The following is a 21,981-nucleotide window of genomic DNA, read 5'->3' on the forward strand; positions in this document are numbered from 1 at the left end:
TCATTTGCTATTATTTTCTCCCATTCTGAAGGCTGTCTTTTCACTTTGCTTACAGTTTCCTTTGTTGTGCAAAAGCTTTTAATTTTAATTAGGTCCCATTTTTTTAGTTTTGCTTTTATTTCCATTACTCTGGGAGGGGGGGTCATAAAGGATTCTGCTGTGATTTATGTCGGAGAGTGTTTAGCTTATGTTCTCCTCTAGGATTTTTATAGTTTCTGGTCTTACATTTAGATCTTTAATCCATTTTATTTTTGTGTATGGTGTTAGACAATGTTCTAGTTTCATTATTTTACAAGTGGTTGTCCAGTTTTCCCAGCATCACTTGTTAAAGAGATTGTCTTTTCTCCATTGTATATTCTTGCCTCCTTTGTCAAAGATAAGGTGTCCATAGGTGTTTGGACTTATCTCTGAGCTTTCTATTTTGTTCCACGGATCTATATTTCTGTCTTTGTGCCAGTACCATACTGTCTTGATGACTGTAGCTTTGTAGTAGAGCCTGCAGTCAGGCAGGTTGATTCCTTCAGTTCTATACTTCTCTCTCAAGATGGCTTTGTCTATTCAAGGTTTTTTTGTATTTCCATACAAATTGTGAAATTAATTGTTTCTAGCTCTGCGAAAAATACTGCTGGTAGCTTGATAGGGATTGCATTGAATCTATAGATTGCTTTGGGTAGTATACTTATTTTCACTATATTGATTCTTCCGATCCATGAACATGGTATATTTCTCCATCTATTTGTGTCCTTAATTTCTTTCATCAGTGTTTTATAGTTTTCTATATATAGGTCTTTTGTTTCTTTAGGTAGATATATTCCTAAGTATTTTATTCTTTTCATTGCAATGGTGAATGGAATTGTTTCCTTAATTTCTCTTTCTGTTTTCTCATTGTTAGTATATGGAAATGCAAGGGACTTATGTGTGTTAATTTTATATCCTGCAATTTTAGTATAGTCACTGATTAGCTCTAGTAATTTTCTGGTGGAGTCTTTAGGGTTTTCTATGTAGAGGATCATGTCATCTGCAAACAGTGAGAGTTTTATTTCTTCTTTTCCAACCTGGATTCCTTTTATTTCTTTTTCTGCTCTGATTGCTGTGGCAAAAACTTCCAAAACTATGTTGAATAGTAGTGGTGAGAGTGGGCATGCTTGTCTTGTTCCTGACTTTAGGGGAAATGGTTTCAATTTTTCACCATTGAGGATAATGTTTGCTGTGGGTTTGTAACAGATGTGATATAAAAAGACTATAGGACATTAATGAAAGAAATTGAAGACGATATAAATAAATAGAAAGATATTCCGTGCTCAAGCGTTGGAAGAATTAACTGTTAAAATGTCCATACTACACAAAGCAATATAAAAAATTCAATGCAATCCCTATCAAAATTCAAATTTAGCTTTCACAAAAATAGAACAAAGAATTCTAAATTTTTTATGGCACTACAAAAGACCCTGAATAACCAAAGCAACCTTCAGAAAGAAAATAAACCACTGAAGGCATCATGCTACCTGATTTCAAACTATATTACAAAGACTAGTAATTAAAACTGTATGGTACTGGTGTGAAAACAGATACCTAGATCAATGTAACAGAATAGTCCTGGAAATAAAGCTATATATATAGCATGTGTATATATATATAACCTATTAATTATATACTATATATATATAACCTATTAGTTCATGATGAAGAAGCAAAAAAATATACAGTGGGGAAAGAACAATCTGTTGAATAAATAGTATTGGAAAAATTGGACAGTCCCATGTAAAAACAATGATAGTGGATCACTAACTTAAACCATACACAAAAATTAACTCAAAATGGATTAAACATTTGAACATAATATCTGAAACCGAGCCAAGTGTGGCATGGCATACAAACACAGCTGGTGCACAAAACCCCCATGGTGCAAAGGGCAGGGCTGGGGTGTTGATAGAGGGGAGGCATACAAACTTGAGAAGCACACACAAACCTCCTGGCACAGTCCAGAGAACACATAACCCCCAGAGGGCAGGTGGTAAGACAGAACAAATGCATATAAACCCGGCGACCATGCAGAAGAAGGCATGGGGAGCCGAAACAACTCCACACTAGTCTCACAATGCAGAAGCCAGCCCGGGGAGCCAAAACAAGTCCACACAAGTCCTGCGATGCAGGGTGCCACCAAGGAAGCTGATACAAGTGCACACAGTCCAGCCCCGTGACACAGAGGGTGGGCCTCAGGAACTGAGACAAGTGCACACAAGGCCTGAGACTCAGAGGGTGAGCTCAAGGGGGCTACGGAAAGCCCACACAAGTCTCTGTAACATAGAAGGTACAGGAAAAGATCCACACAAGCCCCTACTCAGCAAGCTTGCGCCAGAAGCACAGGGCAGGACAGGGGAACAGAAGCACTGGCAATGATCCCAGGGACAAGTAGGGGGCTGGCAGCACTGCAGATATGCTGAGAGGGTCACTTTGAAGCAGCTGCGGAAATAGACGTGCCTAACATTGCTCATATGCTGATCAGAAAGCAACAGTTAGAACTGGACATGGAACAACAGACTGGTTCCAAATAGGAAAAGGAGTACGTCAAGGCCGTGTATTGTCACCCTGCTTATTTAACTTATATGCAGAGTACATCATGAGAAACGCTGGGCTAGATGAAGCACAAGCTGGAATCAAGATTGCTGTGAGAAATATCAGTAACCTCAGATATGCAGATGACACCACCCTTATGGCAGAAAGTGAAGAGGAACTCAAAAGCCTCTTGATGAAAGTAAAAGAGGACAGTGAAAAAGTTGGCTTAAAGCTCAACATTCAGAAAACGAAGATCATGGCATCTGGTCCCATCACTTCATGGCAAATAGATGGGGAAACAGTGGAAACAGTGTCAGACTTTATTTTTGGGGGCTCCAAAATCACTGCAGATGGTGACTGCAGCCATGAAATTAAAAGATGCTTACTCCTTGGAAGAAAAGTTATGACCAACGTAGATGGCATATTGAAAAGTAGAGACATTACTTTGCCAACAAAGTCTGTCTAGTCAAGGCTATGGTTTTTCCAGTGGTCATGCATGGATGTGAGAGTTGGAGTGTAAAGAAAGCTGAGCTCCAAAGAATTGATGCTTTTGAATTGTGGTGTTAGACAAGACTCCTGAGAGTCCCTTGGACTGCAAGGAGATCCAACCAGTCCATCCTAAAGGAGATTAGCCCTGGGTATTCCTTGGAAGGACTGATGCTAAAGCTGAAACTCCAGTACTTTGGCCACCTCATATAAAGAGCTGACTCATTGGAAAAGACTCTGATGCTGGGAGGGATTGGGGGCAGGAGGAAAAGGGGACAACAGAGGATGAGATGGCTGGATGGCATCACCAACTCAATGGACATGAGTTTGAGTGACTCTGGGAGTTGGTGATGGACAGGGGTGCCTTGCATGCTGTGATTCATGGGGTCGCAAAGAGTCGGACACGACTGAGTGACTGAACTGAACTGAACTGAACTGAACTGAACACTGCCCAAGCCAGAACACTGCCCAAAGGCATACCGAACCTAAAGACACTCCAAAACCTACTACTGGACACTGCACTGCCCTTCAGAGAGACGACAACCAGTTCCATCAACCAGAACATAGGCACAAACTCCCCCAACCAGGAAAACATTATAGGACACTAACGCAACCCCCTTCACAGGGGTGGACTCAACAACCAAGATCTACAACCTTGAGAGTCTTTAAAAATTTTTTTGTTTTTAATTTTTTTTCTCTCTTATAAGTCACACTGTTTATTCCTGCAACATATCTCCACCTTCACATTAGCCTTTAGCAGTGCTGTGGAGTTTTCCTCTTTGTTTTTCTTGTTATAAAAATTAAAAAGTTCATTTTAAGATTCTTTCTTTTTATAAATCACATTGTTTATTCCCCAACATATTTCCACCTTCACATTAGCCTTTTGCAGTGCTATGGAGTTTTGCTCTTTGTTTTCCTTGTTTAAAAAGATTTCAGTTAAATCTTTTCTTTTTTTCTTCTAAATCACATGGTTTATTTCCTCTACATATTTCTACCTCAAAAGATATTAGCCTTTTGAGGTGCTGTGGAGTTTTCCTCTTTATGTTTCTTGTCAAAAAAAAGAAATAAAAGAAAAAAATTCATTTTAAGATTTTTTTCTTTTTTCTTGATGAGTTTTTGATATATTCAACTGCTTTTCCTATAGTTCTTTACTGGCTGTAGCTATTCCTGAATATATACAAATCTCTTTCACATACATCTATTAATCTTTCAGTTCAGTTCAATTCAGTTCAGTCTCTCAGTTATGTCTGACTCTTTTTGACCCCACGGACTGCAGCATGCCAGGCTTCTCTGTCCATCACCAACTCCTGGAGCTTACTTAAACTCATGTCCATGGAGTCAGTGATGCCATCCAACCATCTCATCCTGTCATCCCCTTCTCCTCCTGTTTTCAAATGTCTATAAAATCATTCTTTATGAAACAATAAAGCCCCCTTAAGAAACTAATGTAAAAAGCAATATCTAGACAAATCATGGCATGAATCAAAAATAAAATTTAATATTAAATAAAGAATATTAATCTATTTCTCACTCATAGTTTGATCCCATGCATAGGTGACAGTATTTACAGGCAAGAATGGAAAATTCTAGTGATTATGTGGAAAAGCTGAAAATCAGATTTCCAAATTAATATTTTCCTCAATCTCGAAGGCATGATCATAAAATATGACTCAAATATGTTATTTAGTACTAATGAAAATAACACCTAGATATTACATGAGTAAGTTTATAATAATTTTAAAAAAACCTAGCCTACAGTATTATTTACATGAAAATTTCAGATGCATTTGCAACCTCTCATTTTCTGTAAGATCAACATGACATTTCAGTTATAAAACTCCTCAAGCTGGCATAAGATAAATGTTCTGTTTATCTATCTCTGCATGCATTATGTGTGCATGTTTAGTTGTGTCCAACTCTTTTGCAACCCCATGGACTATAGCCTGCCAGGCTTCTCTGTCCATGGAATTCTCCAGGTAAGAATGGTGGAGGAGGTTGCCATTTCCTCCTCCAGGGGATCTTCCCAACCCTGGGATCAAACCCGTGTCTCTTGTGTCTCATCTCCTGCATTGGCAGGTGGATTCTTTACCACTTGAACCACCTCTAAACTTAGTGGTTTAACAGATTATCTTTCATGGTTTGGGCACCTGATGAGCTCAGCTGGACAGTCCTCCCTTGGGTACCTCAAATAATCAGATGGAAGCTGAGATCATAATCAATGAAAGGTGTCTCCACTCAAGCTAGGATGACTGAACAACTGGGAATCAATTAGTCAAGCATCTCATTCTCAACATGCCCTCTTCACCTGGCAGGCTTGTACTTTTTCACATAATGGCAGGCTCAAGGTAGGCTGACTTCTTACGAGGTGACTGACTTCCCCAGAAGTTTCAAGAGACCCATGAGGAAAGTGGCAAGGCATCTGACTTCTCTTTGGGAGGCATATAGCCTCACTGCTGTTATAATCTAATTAATGGTAAAAGGAGTCAACAACTAGCCCAGATTCAAGGGAATGGAGGAGTAGATTCCACCTCTTAATGGGGAGATGGCTTGTGTGTATAAGAAGGGAAAGCTGATGGTGGTTATTTTGGAGTCAGCTACCTCAGTAGTGCTTCCCTGGTGGCTCAGACAGTAAATAATCTACCTGCAATGCAGGAGACCCGGGGTTAATCCCTTGGTCAGCAAGATCCCCTAGAAAAGGGAATGGCAACCCACTCTAGTATTCTTCCCTAGAAAATTCCATGGACAGAGGAGACTGATTACAGTCCATGGGTTCATAAAGAGTTGGACACGACTGAGTGACTAACACCCACCCACCTCAGTAATATTTTGAGAATACAGTTGACCCTTGAACAACACAAGTTTGAATTATGCAGATACACTTATTCGTGACTTTTCTTCAATAAGCATACAGCCAGATGTTAGTATTACCAGGTTACACATCTGTGGAAACAGAGGGCCCACTATGGACCTGAGCATTCATGGATTCTGATATTCCCCTCAGACCCCAACCCACACGGATACCAAAGGTCAACTTGTATATATACCCTACTTCTTTATAAAGAATGATGTCACAAAAGAAAACCTAAATTTAACTTCCTAACAAAAGTAGAGAGCCATAAACACATTCATAATTCTGACTGACTTTCAGCATATTCGGATTAACAATTTATGTGCAGTCTATTTCAAGAAGCTAGCATTTGGCCAAAAATTATGTGCACTCTTGTTAACTCAAATATAGTTCCTGAACCAGCAGCACCTGGCAACTTGTCAGAAATGCAGAATATTAGACCCTATTCCAGACCTACTAAATCAGACATATATTTTACAAGATGCGTAGGAGATTCATATGCACATTAAAATTTGAGAAGTGCTGACTTAGGCTATACTCATATATAGCCATCACTTGGTATCCATGAAAGATTGATTCCAGGATTCCCCACAGATCCCAAAATCTAAGAAGATGCTCAAGTCTTTCATATAAAATGGCATGGTATTTGCATATAACCTATACAGACCTTTCTGTATATTTTAACTCATCTCTCTCTAGATTACTTATGAAATATACTACCATGTAAATACTTTGTACATAGTTGTAAATATAATGTAAATACTATGTAAATATTTGCTCAGTAATGTCCAATTCTTTGTGACCCCACAGACTGAAGCCCACCAGATTCATCTGTCCATGGAATTCCTCAGGCAAGAATACTGGAGTGGGTAGCCATTCCCTTCTCCAGGGGATCTTCCCAACCCAGGAACTGAAGACATGTCCCCTACAGCTTCTGCATTGCAGGCAGACTTTTTACCATCTGAATCACCAGGGAAGCTGGTGTATGGTAAATTGTTGGTATATGGTAAATTCAGGTTTTGCTCCTGAATATTTTTGATGCATGGTCAGTTGAATGCGGAGATGTACAACCCACAGATACTGACAACTGACCTACTAGAATATACAGAGTATCCTCAAACTTGTCAGTTGAAGAAACCTAGAAAAAATGAAGTATTCATCTTCAACTCTGGGGGCGGAGAAGGACGGTATATTTCATTTGAGTTTTAAATGGGAAAAGTAGTTAAAACTTGATTACTCTTATAGAACCTTTGAAAAGTTGGAAACCTCATGTGTGGAGGTTTGTGCTTTAATCTTGTTTTTATCTGGGACATCAAGGATCATCACTATGTATGGAGGGAAAAGTTCGATTTATGAGTTTTTTTATATGACTAGGGACGCTAAGAACAAAAGACTAAAAAGAGTGCAAAAAACTTTGAAATAGGTAGTAAATATGTTATATACATTTAGTTATTAAGATGTAAACACACATGGAAAAAATTTTCACTATTATTATTAGCAAAATATTTAAAATATGTTTCTAGGCAGGTTAACATCATTTCTTGTCATAGATAAAATAAAAGCACATTTAGGAAAAAAACTGTTCTTTTAAAGGAAATAAAATTAACTTTTGAAAACATACCATTTCCTTCCCAAAATACGTTCCGTCCATTCAATTCCATTTCTTGCCAGTTTCTTCTTAATTCATCATTCATTTCTATGATCTAAATTGCAAAACAATTAAGATGCCTATGAGAAACTTCATAAAAATCCAGTAAGTTCAACATTCAAATAAGTTCAAGATAATTTGAAATTTGCCAGTCATTACTTTATCTGTTGAGTATCTGGATGCAAATGTTATCTAGAAAAGTATATTTAAGTCCGTTATAGATAAAACTATTTTAGGAATAGCTAACACTTTAGTTTGTTTCCAAATGGCATCAGATACAAGCCTAGATTAAAATTTAAGCACCAGATTTTCCAATTTTTAAAAAAGATACTTAACACTTTGAATAGTTCGGTTCAGTTGCTCAGTCATATCCGACTCTTCGCGACCTGAGGGACCACAGCACACCAGGGCTCCCTGTCCATCACCGACTCCCGGAGTTTACTTAAACCTATGTCCATTGAGTTGGTGATGCCATCCAACCATCTCATCCTCTGTCGTCCCCTTTTTCCTCCTGCCTTCAATCTTTTCCAGAATGAGGATCTTTTCCAGTGAATCAGCTCTTCACATCAGGTGGCCAAAGTATTGGAGTTTCAGCTACAACATCAGTCCTTCCAATGAACATCCAAGACTGATCTCCATCAGGATGAAATGGTTGGATCTCCTTGCAGTTCAAGGGACTCTCAAGAGTCTTCTCCAACACCACACTTCAAAAGCATCAATTCTTTGGCACTCAGCTTTCTTTATAGTCCAACTCTCACATCCATACGTGACTACTGGAAGAACCATAGCCTTGACTAGACAGACCTCTGTTGACAAAGTAATGTCTGCTTTTGAATATGCTATCTAGGTTGGTCATAACTTTTCTTCCAAGGAGTAAGCATCTTTTAATTTCATGGCTGCAATCACCATCTGCAGTGACTTTGGAGCCTAGAAAAATAAAAGTCTGACGCTGTTTCCACTGTTTCCCCATCTATTTGTCATGAAGCAATGGGACCGGATGCCATGTTAGTTTTCTGAATGTTGAGCTTTAAGCCAACTTTTTCACGCTCCTCTTTCACTTTCATTAAGAGGCTCTTTAGTCCTTCTTCACTTTCTGCCATAAGGGTGGTGTCATCTGCATATCTGAGGTTATTGACATTTCTCCCAGCAATCTTGATTCCAGCTTGTGCTTCCTCCAGCCCAGCATTACTCATGATGTACACTGTATATAAATTAAATAAGCAGGGTGACAATATATAGCCTTGATGTACTCCTTTTCCTATTTGGAACCAGTCTGTTGTTCCATGTCCAGTTCTAACTTGCTTCCTGACCTGCATACAGGTTTCTCAAGAGGCAGGTCAGGTGGTCTGGTATTCCCATCTCTTGAAGAATTTTCCACAGTTTGTTATGATCGACACAGTCAAAGGCTTTGGCATAGTCAATAAAGCAGAAATAGATGTTTTTTTTCTGGAACTCACTTTCTTTTTTTGATGATCTAGTCGATGTTGGCAACTTGATCTCTGGTTCCTCTGCCTTTCCTAAATACAGCTTGAACATCTGGAAGTTCATGGTTCACATACTGTTGAAGCCTGGCTTGGAGAATTTTGAGCATTATTTTGGTAGTGTGTGAAATGAGTGCAATTGTATGGTAGTCTGAACATTCTTTGGCATTGCCTTTCTTTGGGATTGGAATGAAAACTGACCTTTTCCAGTCCTGCGGCCACCACTGAGTTTTCCAAATTTGCTGGCATATTGAGTGCAGCACATTCACAGCATCATCTTTCAGAATTTGAAACAGCTCAGCTGAAATTCTGCCACCCTCACTAGCTTTGTTGGTAGTGATGCTTCCTAAGGCCCACTTGACTTCGCATTCCAGAATGTCTGGCTCTAGGTGAGTGATCATATCATCGTGATTATCTGGGTCGTGAAGATCTTTTTGTATAGTTCTTCTGTGTATTCTTGCCACCTTTTCTTAATATCTTCTGCTTCTGTTAGGTCCATACAATTTCGGCCCTTTATTGAGCCCATCTTTGCATGAAATGTTCCCTTGATATGTCTAATTTTCTTGAAGAGATCTCTAGTCTTTCCCATTCTCTTGTTTTCCTCTATTTCCTTGTATTGATCACCGAAGAAGGCCTTTGCTCTCCTTGCTATTCTTTGGAACTGCATTCAAGTGGGTATATCTTTCTTTTTCTCCTTTGCTTTTCACTTCTCTTCTTTTCACAGCTATTTGAAAAGGCCTCCCTAGACAGTCATTTTGCTTTTTTGCATTTCTTTCTCTGGGGGTGGTCTTGATCCCTGTCTCCTGTACAATGTCACAACCTCCATCCATAGTTCATCAGGCACTCTGTCTATCAGATCTAATCCCTTGAATCTACTTCTGACTTCCACTGTATAATTGTAAGGGATTTGATTTAGATCACACCTGAATGGTCTAGTGGTTTTGCCTACTTTCTTCAATTTAAGTCTGAATTTGGCAATAAGGAGCTCATGATCTGAGCCACAGTCAGCTCCTGCTCTTGTTTTTGCTGACTGTATAGAACTTCTCCATCTTTGGCTGCAAAGAATATAACCAGTCTGATTTTGGTATTGACCATCTGGTGATGTCCATGTGTAGAGTCTTCTCTTGTGTTGTTGGAAGAGGGTGTTTTCTATGACCAGTGTGTTCTCTTGGCAAAACTCTATTAGCCTTTGCCCTGCTTCATTCTGTACTCCAAGGCCAGATTTACCTGTTAGTCCCAGTGTTTCTTGACTTCCTACTTTTGTATTCCAGTCCCCTATAATGAAAAGGACATCTTTTTGGGGTGTTCATTCTAGAAGGTCTTGTAGGTTTTCATAGAACCATTCAACTTCAGCTTTTGTCAGCATTACTGGTCGAGGCATAGACTTGGATTACCGTGATACTGAATGGTTTGCTCTGTAAATGAACAGAGATCATTCTGTCGTTTTTGAGATTGCACCCAAGTACTGCATTTCAGACTCTCTTGTTGACTATGATGGCTACTCCATTTCTTCTAAGGGATTCTTGCCCACAGTGGTAGATAAAATGTGTCTAGTTAAATTAACCCATTCCAGTCCATTTTATTTCGCTGCTTCCTAAAGATGTCAAGGTTTAGTCTTGCCATCTCCTGTTTGACCACTTCCAATTTGCCTTGATTTATGCCAATGGCACCCCACTCCAGTACTCTTGCTTGGAAAATCCCATGGATGGAGGAATCTGGTGGGCCACAGTCCATGGGGTCACTTAAAGTTGGACATAACTGAACGATTTCATTTTCACTTTTCACTTTCATGCATTGGAGAAGGAAATGGCAACCCACTCCAGTGTTCTTGCCTGGAGAATCCCAGGGACGGGGGAGCCTGGCGGGCTGCCGTCTATGGGGTCACACAGAGTCGGACACGACTGAAGTGACTTAGTAGCAGCAGCAGCAGTAGCAGCATGGACCTAACGTTCCAGGTTCCTCTGCAATATTGCTCTTTACAGCATCAGACTTTGCTTCCATCACCAGTCACATCCACAACTGGGTGTTGTTTTTGCTTTGGCTCCATCTCTTCATTCTTTCTGGAGTTATTTCTCAACTGATCCTCAGTAGCATATTGGCCACCTACCAACCTGGGGAGTTCATCTTTCAGTGTCCTATCTTCTTGCCTTTTCATACTGTTCATGGGGTTATATTTATGATTTTCAGTGATTGTATTTGTTATGTAAAATGTTATATTGTATACACTGTCTCCATATATACCACCTGTAATTTTCAAGGAAAATTACAGAAATTTTCAAATTTCATTAATTTTAAAATTAAGATGTTTGTGTTAGGAGGTACAAATTGTGATACCTGAAATTCTACCTGTACCTGGGACTTTTTTCCTAGCACTGTCTGGTTTCCAACAACTCAAATACTGGAGTCTTTCCCATTATTCCCTTTAAAAATTTGGGGGCCCTCTCTGGGACACATTTCTGGGAGTAATCCTTTTTAATTAATGGATAATTGAGGAAAGAGAAGTTCAGAGACATATAGAGTAACAAACTTTGCATCATACATTTGTACCAGACCTAAGCTAAATTTTGGAATCATTTTACAGCTTACAGTCTATTGTAAAAGGCCCTACATGCTCAATTGCTGTTGTGTTTGACTCTTTGTGACCCCATAGACTGTAGCCCACTAGGCTCCTCTGTCCATGGAATTTTTCAGGCAGGAATTCTGGAGTGGGTTGCTATTTCCTTTTCCAAGGCATCTTCCCTACCTAGGGATTGAATTTGCATCTCTTGAGCTTCCTTCATTGGCAGCGGGATTTTTCACCACTGTGCCACTTGAAAAGCTGAAGAGGCCCTGCAACGGCTTCTTAAAAGAATAAATTCATTTTGCATTTTCTTTCCAGTACTTTATATGGGATTAAGTTAGTAGTTAGGACAAGTGTTTAGCACCAATTTGCTATATACATTATGTACTTACTTTATATGATCTCATTAATCTTCTCATCAGATTTAGGATTGTAGGTACAATTGAGACTCCAACCCCAGAGCTCATGTTCTTTACCATTTTCACACTGTTTTGACGTGAGAAACAGGTCCTACTCATTAAGGTCAAGATAAGTATTTGAGAGGGGCTCTCCTGGTGGCTCAGATGGTATACAATCCACCTGGAATGCAGGGCACCTGGGTTCAATCCCTAGGTTGGGAAGATCCCCTGGAGAAGGGAACGGCTACCTACTCCATTATTCTTGCCTGGAGTTCACGGACAGAAGAGCCTGGTGAGCTACAGTTCATAGGGTCGCAAAGAGATGGACACGACATAGTGACTAAAGAACAAAGTATTTGGGGAAAGAAGTAATTACAAAACAGCCTCTGTCGCCTCCCTAAGGAGTGCTAGATTAACTGAGGCAGTTTGTGAAAACTAGGGGGCAGGTGGTTGTGGGAGGTGTGTTCTGTTGAGGTCCTGCCTCCCAGCTCCTGGGAAGGGCGTGGAAGCCCCGCCCCTACGCGCGCCCTCCCCATCCCCTACAGGAAGCCGCACCCCGCCCAGCTGCCAACCTCGGGACAGAATGGCTCGAGCGGGCAGTGGCCACGCGAAGCCCTGCTCACAGGATGGAGGTGACGGCCGCTGCAGTTTGGGAAGCTGAAGATTAAGGGAGAGGCGAGGAGATCAGGAAGGAAAGGAAAGCCTCACCCCCAACTGCCCGTTTTTATCAATAGGTTACAGCTTGGCAAGGAAGAGGGAGTACTCCTAAGGTGTCTCCCAAGAGACTCCTGAGGCCCAAGGGTTTTGCTTGGAATCTGAGTCTGGGCTTTAGCACTAGGGTGACGTGGAAGTCACGCACAGATAAAGCCTGAAGGCCGCTTTGGATAGATCTTTCTCCTTGTGTGTAGTCATGTGTGATCCAGCAATGTCTATAAGGTTTCAAATTTTAAACATACTAGAAAATGTTAGACTTGAATTGGGTGATCTTAGCCAGATTTTATGGCTTCAGATTGCAGGAATTGCCATCTATTCCACTGCAGCCTGTATTTCTTAAGAATGTAAATACGATCTATTTATTGAAGTTGGAGATGGAGTTTGACTCACTAGTATAAAAACCGAAGTTGCTGAGATTAAAAAATACCAGTAATGATATTAAGGTATTTAGATGATCTAGACATATTCTTGAAATTCTAGATTAATTTTGGCAAACTAGTGTTTATGGATTCATAGTTGCTAAAAAGAATCTTTGGGATGCTAATAATCCAATCAATTTTACAGGTGAGAAAATAGAACCCAGAATTATTAACTCTGAGTTGCCTGAGTGGCCACAACTGTTCTAGTACTTTACTAGTTTAACTTCAAATGTTGATTATTACCATAAACAAAAAAAGTACTGAGAGAAATCATACATTTTACTGCAAAACCGGAAAAAAGGTGACTCAAGATATCAATTACTTCTGTTCATGGACATGAATAATTAAGAGTGACCTGTTAATTTATTCTCCATCTTTTGGGTGATATCACCTTTAACATTTTTAATCATCAAAATCTTCATTGTTTCTTTTAATACTAACAATACTGAGCTCTCTCCAATTCTGCCTTGAAATTGTTTTCTCTGCTTGCTTATACTTTTAATCACACTTTTTACTCCTCCTTAAGCCACTGTAAATTAATGTAAAATTCCTTTTTCTAGTTTTGAAAGTCCTGTTTCAGTGGTTTTCAACTTTGAGCAACATTAGGAGAGCCACAGCCATATCTTATATCAAAGTTCTCCTAACAATCTCAGGTCCATTTCATTTAGCCCATACTTTTTCATCTCTGCACTGAAGATGCTGAATTTGACTCCAAAGTACACAGTTATTTCTAACACACTAATTTTCCCCCTTGTCATGAATATTCATTAGCAGGACATGGGATTTCAGTTAGTTTTCAGTTAATATGGCCAGTATTACAATTGACCATATTTAACTGCTTCTGAAAAGGTTCATTTTTTCCATAAAATCTTTTAAACTAATCAGTGGATGAGTGGGGAGTAGATTTCCACCCTACTGAAATTGGACTCAGAATCACTTTAACTCCCCCATTTCTCCTTTTGTTATATATTTGTCTCTATGTTTATTCAGTGACATTACAGAGTGTCACACTCAGTGCTGAACACATCACAAGACATTCCTTGCCCTCCAGATGAGAAATATTATTGCAGTGTAATATAATTGTTACGGGGTTAGTAAGCATGTACTACCCAGGAGGTGCAGTGGTAAAGAATCCACCTGCCAGTGCAGGAGACTTAAGAGATGGGTGTTCGATCCCTGGGTCAGGAAGATTCTCTGGAGTAGGAAATGGCATCCCACTCCAATATTCTTGCCTGGAGAATCTCATGGACAGAGAAGCCTGGTGGGCTACAGTCCATGGGGTCACAAGGAGTCAGAAATGACTGAGAACACACACAGCATATACTATGGAAGCGTAGAGGGGCACCTACTCTCTTGGAGAAACCTGTGGAAGAAACTAGGAAGCAGTTAAGGAAGTATACAGGAGGAGAAAAATAAACATATTTCAAGCAGGAGGAATAGTATGTGCCAATGCATTGCTTAGTGCAAGAAATCCTACATTGCTGGTTCTTGAGAAATGGAGACTGGATAAGAATGATAGGCCGTAACTTCATCGTAAAGGATCTCCTAGGCCTCTAAGGATTTGGTAGATTTTATCCCAAGGATGTGGGAAGCTAATAAAGCTTTTAAGCAGGGAAGCACACATTAAGATTCAGAGAATACTTTAGCCAAGTTAATGGCAGGTAGAGAAAGCGGGCTGCTTGAGAATTCAGACAGTGCAGTTGATCCAGACTAATGAGATATAGGCTCTGTGGTAACAAATAAAGTTCACTTGACAATTATTGAGGCCTTCATTGCCTTGTGAGGATATTCAGTTTAGATTCTCTGGGATGAGGCCATAATAGAATTAGAGAGAGGTTTCACATTTGGCTAGTTTGTGGTGATAATACATTACTGGAAGAATGGAGAGTCATTTTTCTGTATTCCTTATTCAAAGTGATCTCTCTTCATTTCCCAGGCAAACCATTCAGTATCACACTAATCCAAGTCTGTGTCCCGATCAGTTAACGCTGAAGCAGCTGAAGTTGAATGGTTCTATGAAAACCTTCAAGACCTTCTAGAACGAACACCCACAAAAGATGTCCTTTTCATTATAGGGGACTGGAATACAAAAGTAGGAAGTCAAGAAACACCTGGAGTAACAGGCAAATTTGTCCATGGAATACAGAATGAAGCAGGGCAAAGGCTATCAGAGTTTTGCCAAGAGAATGCACTGGTCATAACAAACACCCTCTTCCAACAACACAAGAGAAGACTCTACACATGGACACCACCAGATGGTCAATATCAAAATCAGACTGGTTATATTCTTTGCAGCCAAAGATGGAGAAGCTCTATACAGTCAGCAAAAACAAGAGCAGGAGCTGACTGTGGCTCAGATCATGAGCTCCTTATTGCCAAATTCAGACTTAAATTGAAGAAAGTAGGCAAAACCACTAGACCATTCAGGTGTGATCTAAATCAAATCCCTTACAATTATACAGTGGAAGTCAGAAATAGATTCAAGGGATTAGATCTGATAAGAGTGCCTGATGAACTATGGATGGAGGTTTGTGACATCATATAGGAGACAGGGATCAAGACCATCCCCAAGAGAAAGAAATGCAAAAAAGCAAAATGGCTGTCTGAGGCGGCCCTACAAATAGCTGTGAAGAGAAGCAAAAAGGAAAGATATACCCATATGAATGCAGAGTTCCAAAGAATAGCAGGAGAGATGAGAAAGCCTTCCTCAGTGATCAATGCAAAGAAATAGAGGAAAACAGTATAATGGGAAAGATTGAGAGATCTCTTCAAGAAAATTAGAGATACCAAGGGAACATTTCATGCAAAGATGGGCTCAATAAAGGACAGAAATGGTATGGACCTAACAGAAGCAGAAGATATCAACAAGAGGTAGCAAGAATACATAAGACCTGTACAAAAAGATCTTTACGACTCAGATAATCATGATGGTGTGATCACTCACCTAGAGCCAGACATCCTGGAATGTGAAGTCAAGTGGGCCTTAGGAAGCATCACTACCAACAAAGCTAGTGGAGGTGATGGAATTTCAGCTGAGCTGTTTCAAATCCTAAAAGACGATGCTGTGAAAGTGCTGCACTCAATATGCCAGCAAACTTGGAAAACTCAGTGGTAGCCACAGGACTGGAAAGGGTCAGTTTTCATTCCAATCCCATAGAAAGGCAATGCCAAAGAATGCTCAAACTACCATACAATTGCACTCATCTCACATACTAGTAATGCTCAAAATTCTCCAAGCCAGGCATCAATAGTATGTGAACCATGAACTTCCAGATGTTCAAGCTGTATTTAGAAAAGGCAGAGGAACCAGAGATTAAATTGTCAACATTCGTTGGATCATCAAAAAAAGAAAGAGTTCCAGAAAAACATCTATTTCTGCTTTATTGACTATGCCAAAGCCTTTGACTGTGTCGATCACAACAAACTGTGGAAAATTCTTCAAGAGCTGGGAATACCAGACTACCTGACCTGCCTCTTGAAACCTGTATGCAGGTCAGGAAGCAAGTTAGAACTGGACATGGAACAACAGACTGGTTCCAAATAGGAAAAGGAGTATGTCAAGGCTATATATTGTCACCCTGCTTATTTAACTTATATGCAGAGTACATCATGAGTAACGCTGGGCTGGAGGAAGCACAAGCTGGAATCAAGATTGCTGGGAGAAATATCAATAACCTCAGATATGCAGATGACACCACCCTTATGGCAGAAAGTGAAGAACTTAAAGAGCCTCTTAATGAAAGTGAAAGAGGATAATGAAAAAGTTGGCTTAAAGCTCAACATTCAGAAAACCAAGATCATGGCATCTGGTCCCATCACTTCATGGGAAATAGATGGGGAAACAATGGAAACAGTGTCAGACTTTATTTTGGGGGGCTCCAAAATCACTGCAGATGGTGAAATTAAAAGACGCTTACTCCTTGCAAGGAAAGTTATGACCAACCTAGATAGCATAGTAAAAAGCAGATATTACTATGCCAACAAAGGTCTGTCTAGTCAAGGCTACGGTTTTTCCAGTGGTCATGTATAGATGTGAGAGTTGGACTGTGAAGAAGGCTGAGCGCCGAAGAATTGATGCTTTTGAACTGTGGTGCTGCAGAAGACTCGAGAGTCCCTTGGACTGCAAGGAGATCCGACCAGTCCATCCTAAAGGAAATCAGTCCTGAATATTCATTTGAAGAACTGATGTTGAAGGTGAAGCTCCCAATACTTTGGCCACCTGATGTGAAGAGCTGACTCATTTGGAAAGACCCTGATGCTGGGAACAATTGAAAGCAGAAGGGGACGACAAAGGATGAGATGGTTGGATGGCATCACCGACTCGATGGACATGAGTTTGAGTAAACTCCGGCAGTTGGTGATGGACAAGGAGGCCTGGCGTGCTGCAGTCCATGGGGTCGCAAAGAGTCGGACACGACTGAGTGACCGAATTGAACTGTGGGATCTGGTTTTCAAAGAACACATGCACTATGAATACTCAAATCTAAATTTTGTTAAAAATCTGTATCTTCCCATGTTCTGACAAATTTTGATCCCACAGCCCAACAATTTCCATTTAAGAGACAGCAACTTCTCATTTGCTACCCCCAAATAGAGGTAAATAACAGGATTTTTGAAGTTACGTTTTATCTTCTTTCTCTAAATTGTATTTCCTTACTTTTTCCCCACCCCCTTACTTTTCCCCTTTTCCTTTACACAAGATTGATAACTTGTCAGATACGCCAGAATGTTTTATTTTTCCCTGCATAGGATGGAACCCAGTGTATTAGTTCAGGCTGCAATAGCAAAATACTATAGACTGGGCTTTAAAAGCACAACAGGCATTTTCTCATAGTTCTTGAGGCTAGAAGTCTAAGGTTAAGGTGCTGACATAATTGGTTTCTGGTAAGAGCTCTACTCTTGGATTAGAGGGCCAGTTTTTCTCTCTGTTCAGCAGCTGGAATAGGAATTGGGATGTTGGTGAAACGGTAACAGGGAATAAGCAAACTCTGTGGTATCTCTTCTTAAAAGGGCACTAATCCCACCAGGAGCAGCCCTAACCTCACTAAACCTAACTGCCTCTTTAAAAGGTTCATCTGTAAATGCCATCTCACTGTGGGGTCACGGCTTTAACTGAAAAATTTGGAGGACACAATTTAGTCCATGTTGTTGATGTTCAGTCATCCAGGCATGACTCTCTGGACTGTAGCATACCAGGCCTCCCTGTCCCTCACCATCTCCCAAATTTGCCGAAGTCCATGTCCACTGCATCGGTGAAAGCATCCAGGCATCTCATTCTCTGATGCCCTCTTCTCCTTCTGCCCTCAATCTTTCCCAGCATCAGGGACTTTTCCAATGAGTCAGCCCTTTGAGTCAGATGACCAAAGTAATCATCTGATGAGAACAGTTGACTCACTGGATTGAGTAAATCAAACACCCAAGAACAGTTAAGTATTTTTCAATTTAGAGTTTATAACCAATGGTTATTATGAAGGTTGTTTCTTGATAATAAAATGAATTAATAGTCTTTTTTATAGTTTTGAAAAAAATTTTCAATATACAAACAGGCCAGTGATTCCTTATTTACAAAACAACCATTTTAACACATGATAGTACACAGTAGTTTAAACCTGATTCATTATTTTATGACCATATTGACTTCAACAGCAACAAATTTTCTTAAACATAATTATGTAGCTTCTGGAAGATGGGTTAAATGATGAAAAAATGGGCGACCATGAACACACCCTTTAATTTCATTTCTAAACTGGTGCTTCATTCTGTAGATAATATCGTGGATGTCCTCTTTTGATAAGTACATGGGTAATTGTCTAGACAGACGTACTGCTTCTCCCTGTGGAGAGAAAGCCATACATTTTACTGTGATATACATGAAGCAGAAAACAGGTTTTTACTGGCAAATAGGAAGACAGAAAATTGATTATATTCTTTAATTATTCACTCAATAAATATTTACTAAACAACAATTATGTGCTAGTCACTGTTGTAGGTTCTATAAATACAGCAGAGAACAAGAAAAGCAACATCCTTGCTCTTCTGAAACTGACATTCTAGTGCAGAGAAGCAGAAAGATAAAAAGATAACCTAGACAACCGAGGGGGGTGGAATGGGGTGGGAAATGGGAGGGAGGCTCATGAGGGAGGGAGTATATGTATACCTATGACTCATTCATGTCGATGTACGGCAGAAACCAACACAATATTGTAAAGCAATTATCCTCCAATTAAAAATAAATAAATTCTTTAAAAGACAAAATTTCAGCAAGTAACTGAACAAAATTAAACTGAGTCATGTGATAAAGAGAGTATGGTTAGGGAAAGTTTCCTCCAGGTGACATTTAAGCAGCTTCTCCTCTTGTAAACAGATAACAAACCTTATAGGATTTCAAAATCATTTACTATTTTATTAAGAAAGAGTTAAGTACCTTAAAATCTAGCCAATCTACATAAGCTAATAATACATACCTCTAAATAACTTATCACTTTTCGAGGTCTACATTCATAAACTTCCTTTGCATTTTTGTTTAATATAGCATTAAGGATTTCTTTTAAATCCATCACTCCATAGAATGGAAGGCAATTAGCCATTCCTTCTATTTCCAAGTAGTTTTCAGCAATGGAAACTCCTAAAAGAAAAAAATTTATTAAACTACATATAGTTAAATTTTAACTGTATTCCAGAAAATGTCTAAGAAAAACAAAATCACTGTTAAAGTATTTGGTGAACATTCATTAGAATCTAATATTGTCAGAAAAAGTTTTGTTCCCTAGTTGAAGAACAAATAATAATTTCCCATAGGATTTCACATTCACATTAAGTCATAAGTGCTCAAAGAAACCACATGTACTTTATATCACTTAATCTCAGATATTATTGTTCTGTTCCCTACATTTGTTTAGAACATTTCTTACTTTGGAGAGAAAATGGAGTCCCATGATATTTATTAAAATAAAACTGGTTTAAATGTTTTAGCAACTGTTGCTATTCAAATTCTATCCTACTGGTTTAATATCTAAAAGCCTGAATTATTTTGAAGATTAGTTTATCTTACAAGTTATTATAAAAAGTTATTTTTTTCCAGCTTTATTTAGATATGTTTGACACATAACACTGTGTAAGTTTAAGGTGCACAAAGTGTTGATAAATATACATATAAGCTACAAAATAATTACCACTATAGTAACTTATTAATATATTAGCAGTTTGAGGAAATGAAATACTAATGTTTAGTTTTTAGAATAATGTTTAAATCTGACATATCTATTATTTGAACTTCCCAAACATCAAATTTAGCTTTAGAACACATTTTATGATTTTTAGAAAACAGCAAAGATTTGGGTTTTTTGGCTCTATCTGTGTAACAGTATTCTTAATATTGCAGACCACAAAATGTGAGAGATAGTCCAATGTTGGATAAGCTATCAAAGGGAAAATTTTAAAAGAGGAGTGATGTAGCTTGAAGAGTTTCAGGTCCTGAGATGAACCCATTCCTAACCTGCCATTTACAGACTAGTTTCTTGACCTGAATGGCAGATGCACTGGTGGTATAACAGAGCAGGCATCCTAATGTTCCTCCCAGGAAACAACTGGAGGACAATATAAGAAGATACATAATCAAGTGTTCAGGGATAAAATACAGAGTTCAGTAAAGGGAGACAAAATGAGAGTCTGAGCAACCAACCTTAAATGGGACTTGAAACAGGGATTAGATAGGCAAAGAGGAAGTAGCAGAATATCCCAGTAAACATCTTTTATATATATACAGATAGAAAAAATTTATCAGTCAAGAGACTTCATTATTGCTAGTTCTATATTATTTGCAGTATGATTAGACTGAAACATTTAATACTGACTACCTGAATTCAGGAAAATTTTGTGGATATGGGTAAAAATTGCTGTGTGTGCTTAGCTGCTCAATTGTGTCTGACTTTTTGCAACCCCATGGACTGTATCCCACCAGGCTCTTCTGTCCATGGGGATTCTCCGGCAAGAATACTGGAGTGGGTTGCCATGCCCTCCTCCAGGGGATCCTCCCAACCCAGGGATGGAAGCCAGGTCTCCTGCATTGCACATGGATTCTTTACCATCCTGAGTTACCAGAGAAGCTTGGGTAAAAAGTATATGGGAACAAATGAGGAAATTGAACAATATGTTAATCTCTGTGTTTACAGAATATAGATAAGGAAAACTTAAGAGACATTTGGAATCACGTTCAAGTTTTCATAAAATTCTGTGAAATGCTTCCCCATTTTTTGAAAATACTTTAATATGGTCTGACAAGCTTGCAGTTCCCAAAATGGGTAATTCTCACTGATACAGAATAAAAGCTACTCTCATTAACAATCATATTTCTTTAAGGTCACATTAAGAATCCTTTCCCTTAAAGCCAAATGTATTCTTCCTCTTTTTCAAGTGCTTTTATCCAAAGATGTTTTCTGGCAACTGGCAAACTGCTGATCAAAAGTTAGTCCAATACAGTAAAACTTGCTAAAAGACTTGAGTAATAAGTCTTTTTTAAAAAATGACAAAAAATAATGAAGGAAAAAACAGCTAAAAAAAATGAAGAAAGGAAACATGAATATTTTTACCTCGATCTGTTACAGAGAAGAGAAACAATGCTGATGATAACCTGAGTAAATTCCACTCAAGTCAGCTTGCAGATGACTAGCTTATTCATTTTTATATCTTTGGTGCCATGCAAAGTACCCCGCGTTTATAGGACTTTTAAAAACACTATCTACAAGTTAAGAGCTCAATGTGTTCCTGAAACAGAAACTTACTGGGTAACTCAAAAACAAACATGCTCCTGAAACAGACAGGCTAATTATCCTAACTTAAACAAAAATTGCTGTGATACAGAGATGTTATGGG

At 39.1% G+C, this 21,981-nt stretch overlaps 1 protein-coding gene across 5 annotated transcripts in view; it reads right to left on the reverse strand.

Annotated features, from left to right (window-relative positions):
- Positions 1–18,672: 18,672 nt before the first annotated feature.
- Positions 18,673–21,981, reverse strand: part of PMS1 (PMS1 homolog 1, mismatch repair system component) — a 103,551-nt gene continuing 100,242 nt past the window's right edge. For all 5 annotated transcript variants that reach the window (XM_068968046.1, XM_068968048.1, XM_068968045.1 and 2 more), the window contains 2 exons: positions 19,575–19,735; positions 18,673–18,943 (listed from right to left, as the gene is read on the reverse strand). In XM_068968046.1, the coding sequence (XP_068824147.1) occupies positions 18,779–18,943; positions 19,575–19,735 (326 nt within the window). In that variant the 3' untranslated portion in view covers positions 18,673–18,778. The remainder of the gene's footprint in view (positions 18,944–19,574; positions 19,736–21,981) is intronic.

This window comes from Capricornis sumatraensis, chromosome 3 (assembly GCF_032405125.1).
Source record: "Capricornis sumatraensis isolate serow.1 chromosome 3, serow.2, whole genome shotgun sequence".
Taxonomy (NCBI): Eukaryota; Metazoa; Chordata; class Mammalia; order Artiodactyla; family Bovidae; genus Capricornis; species Capricornis sumatraensis.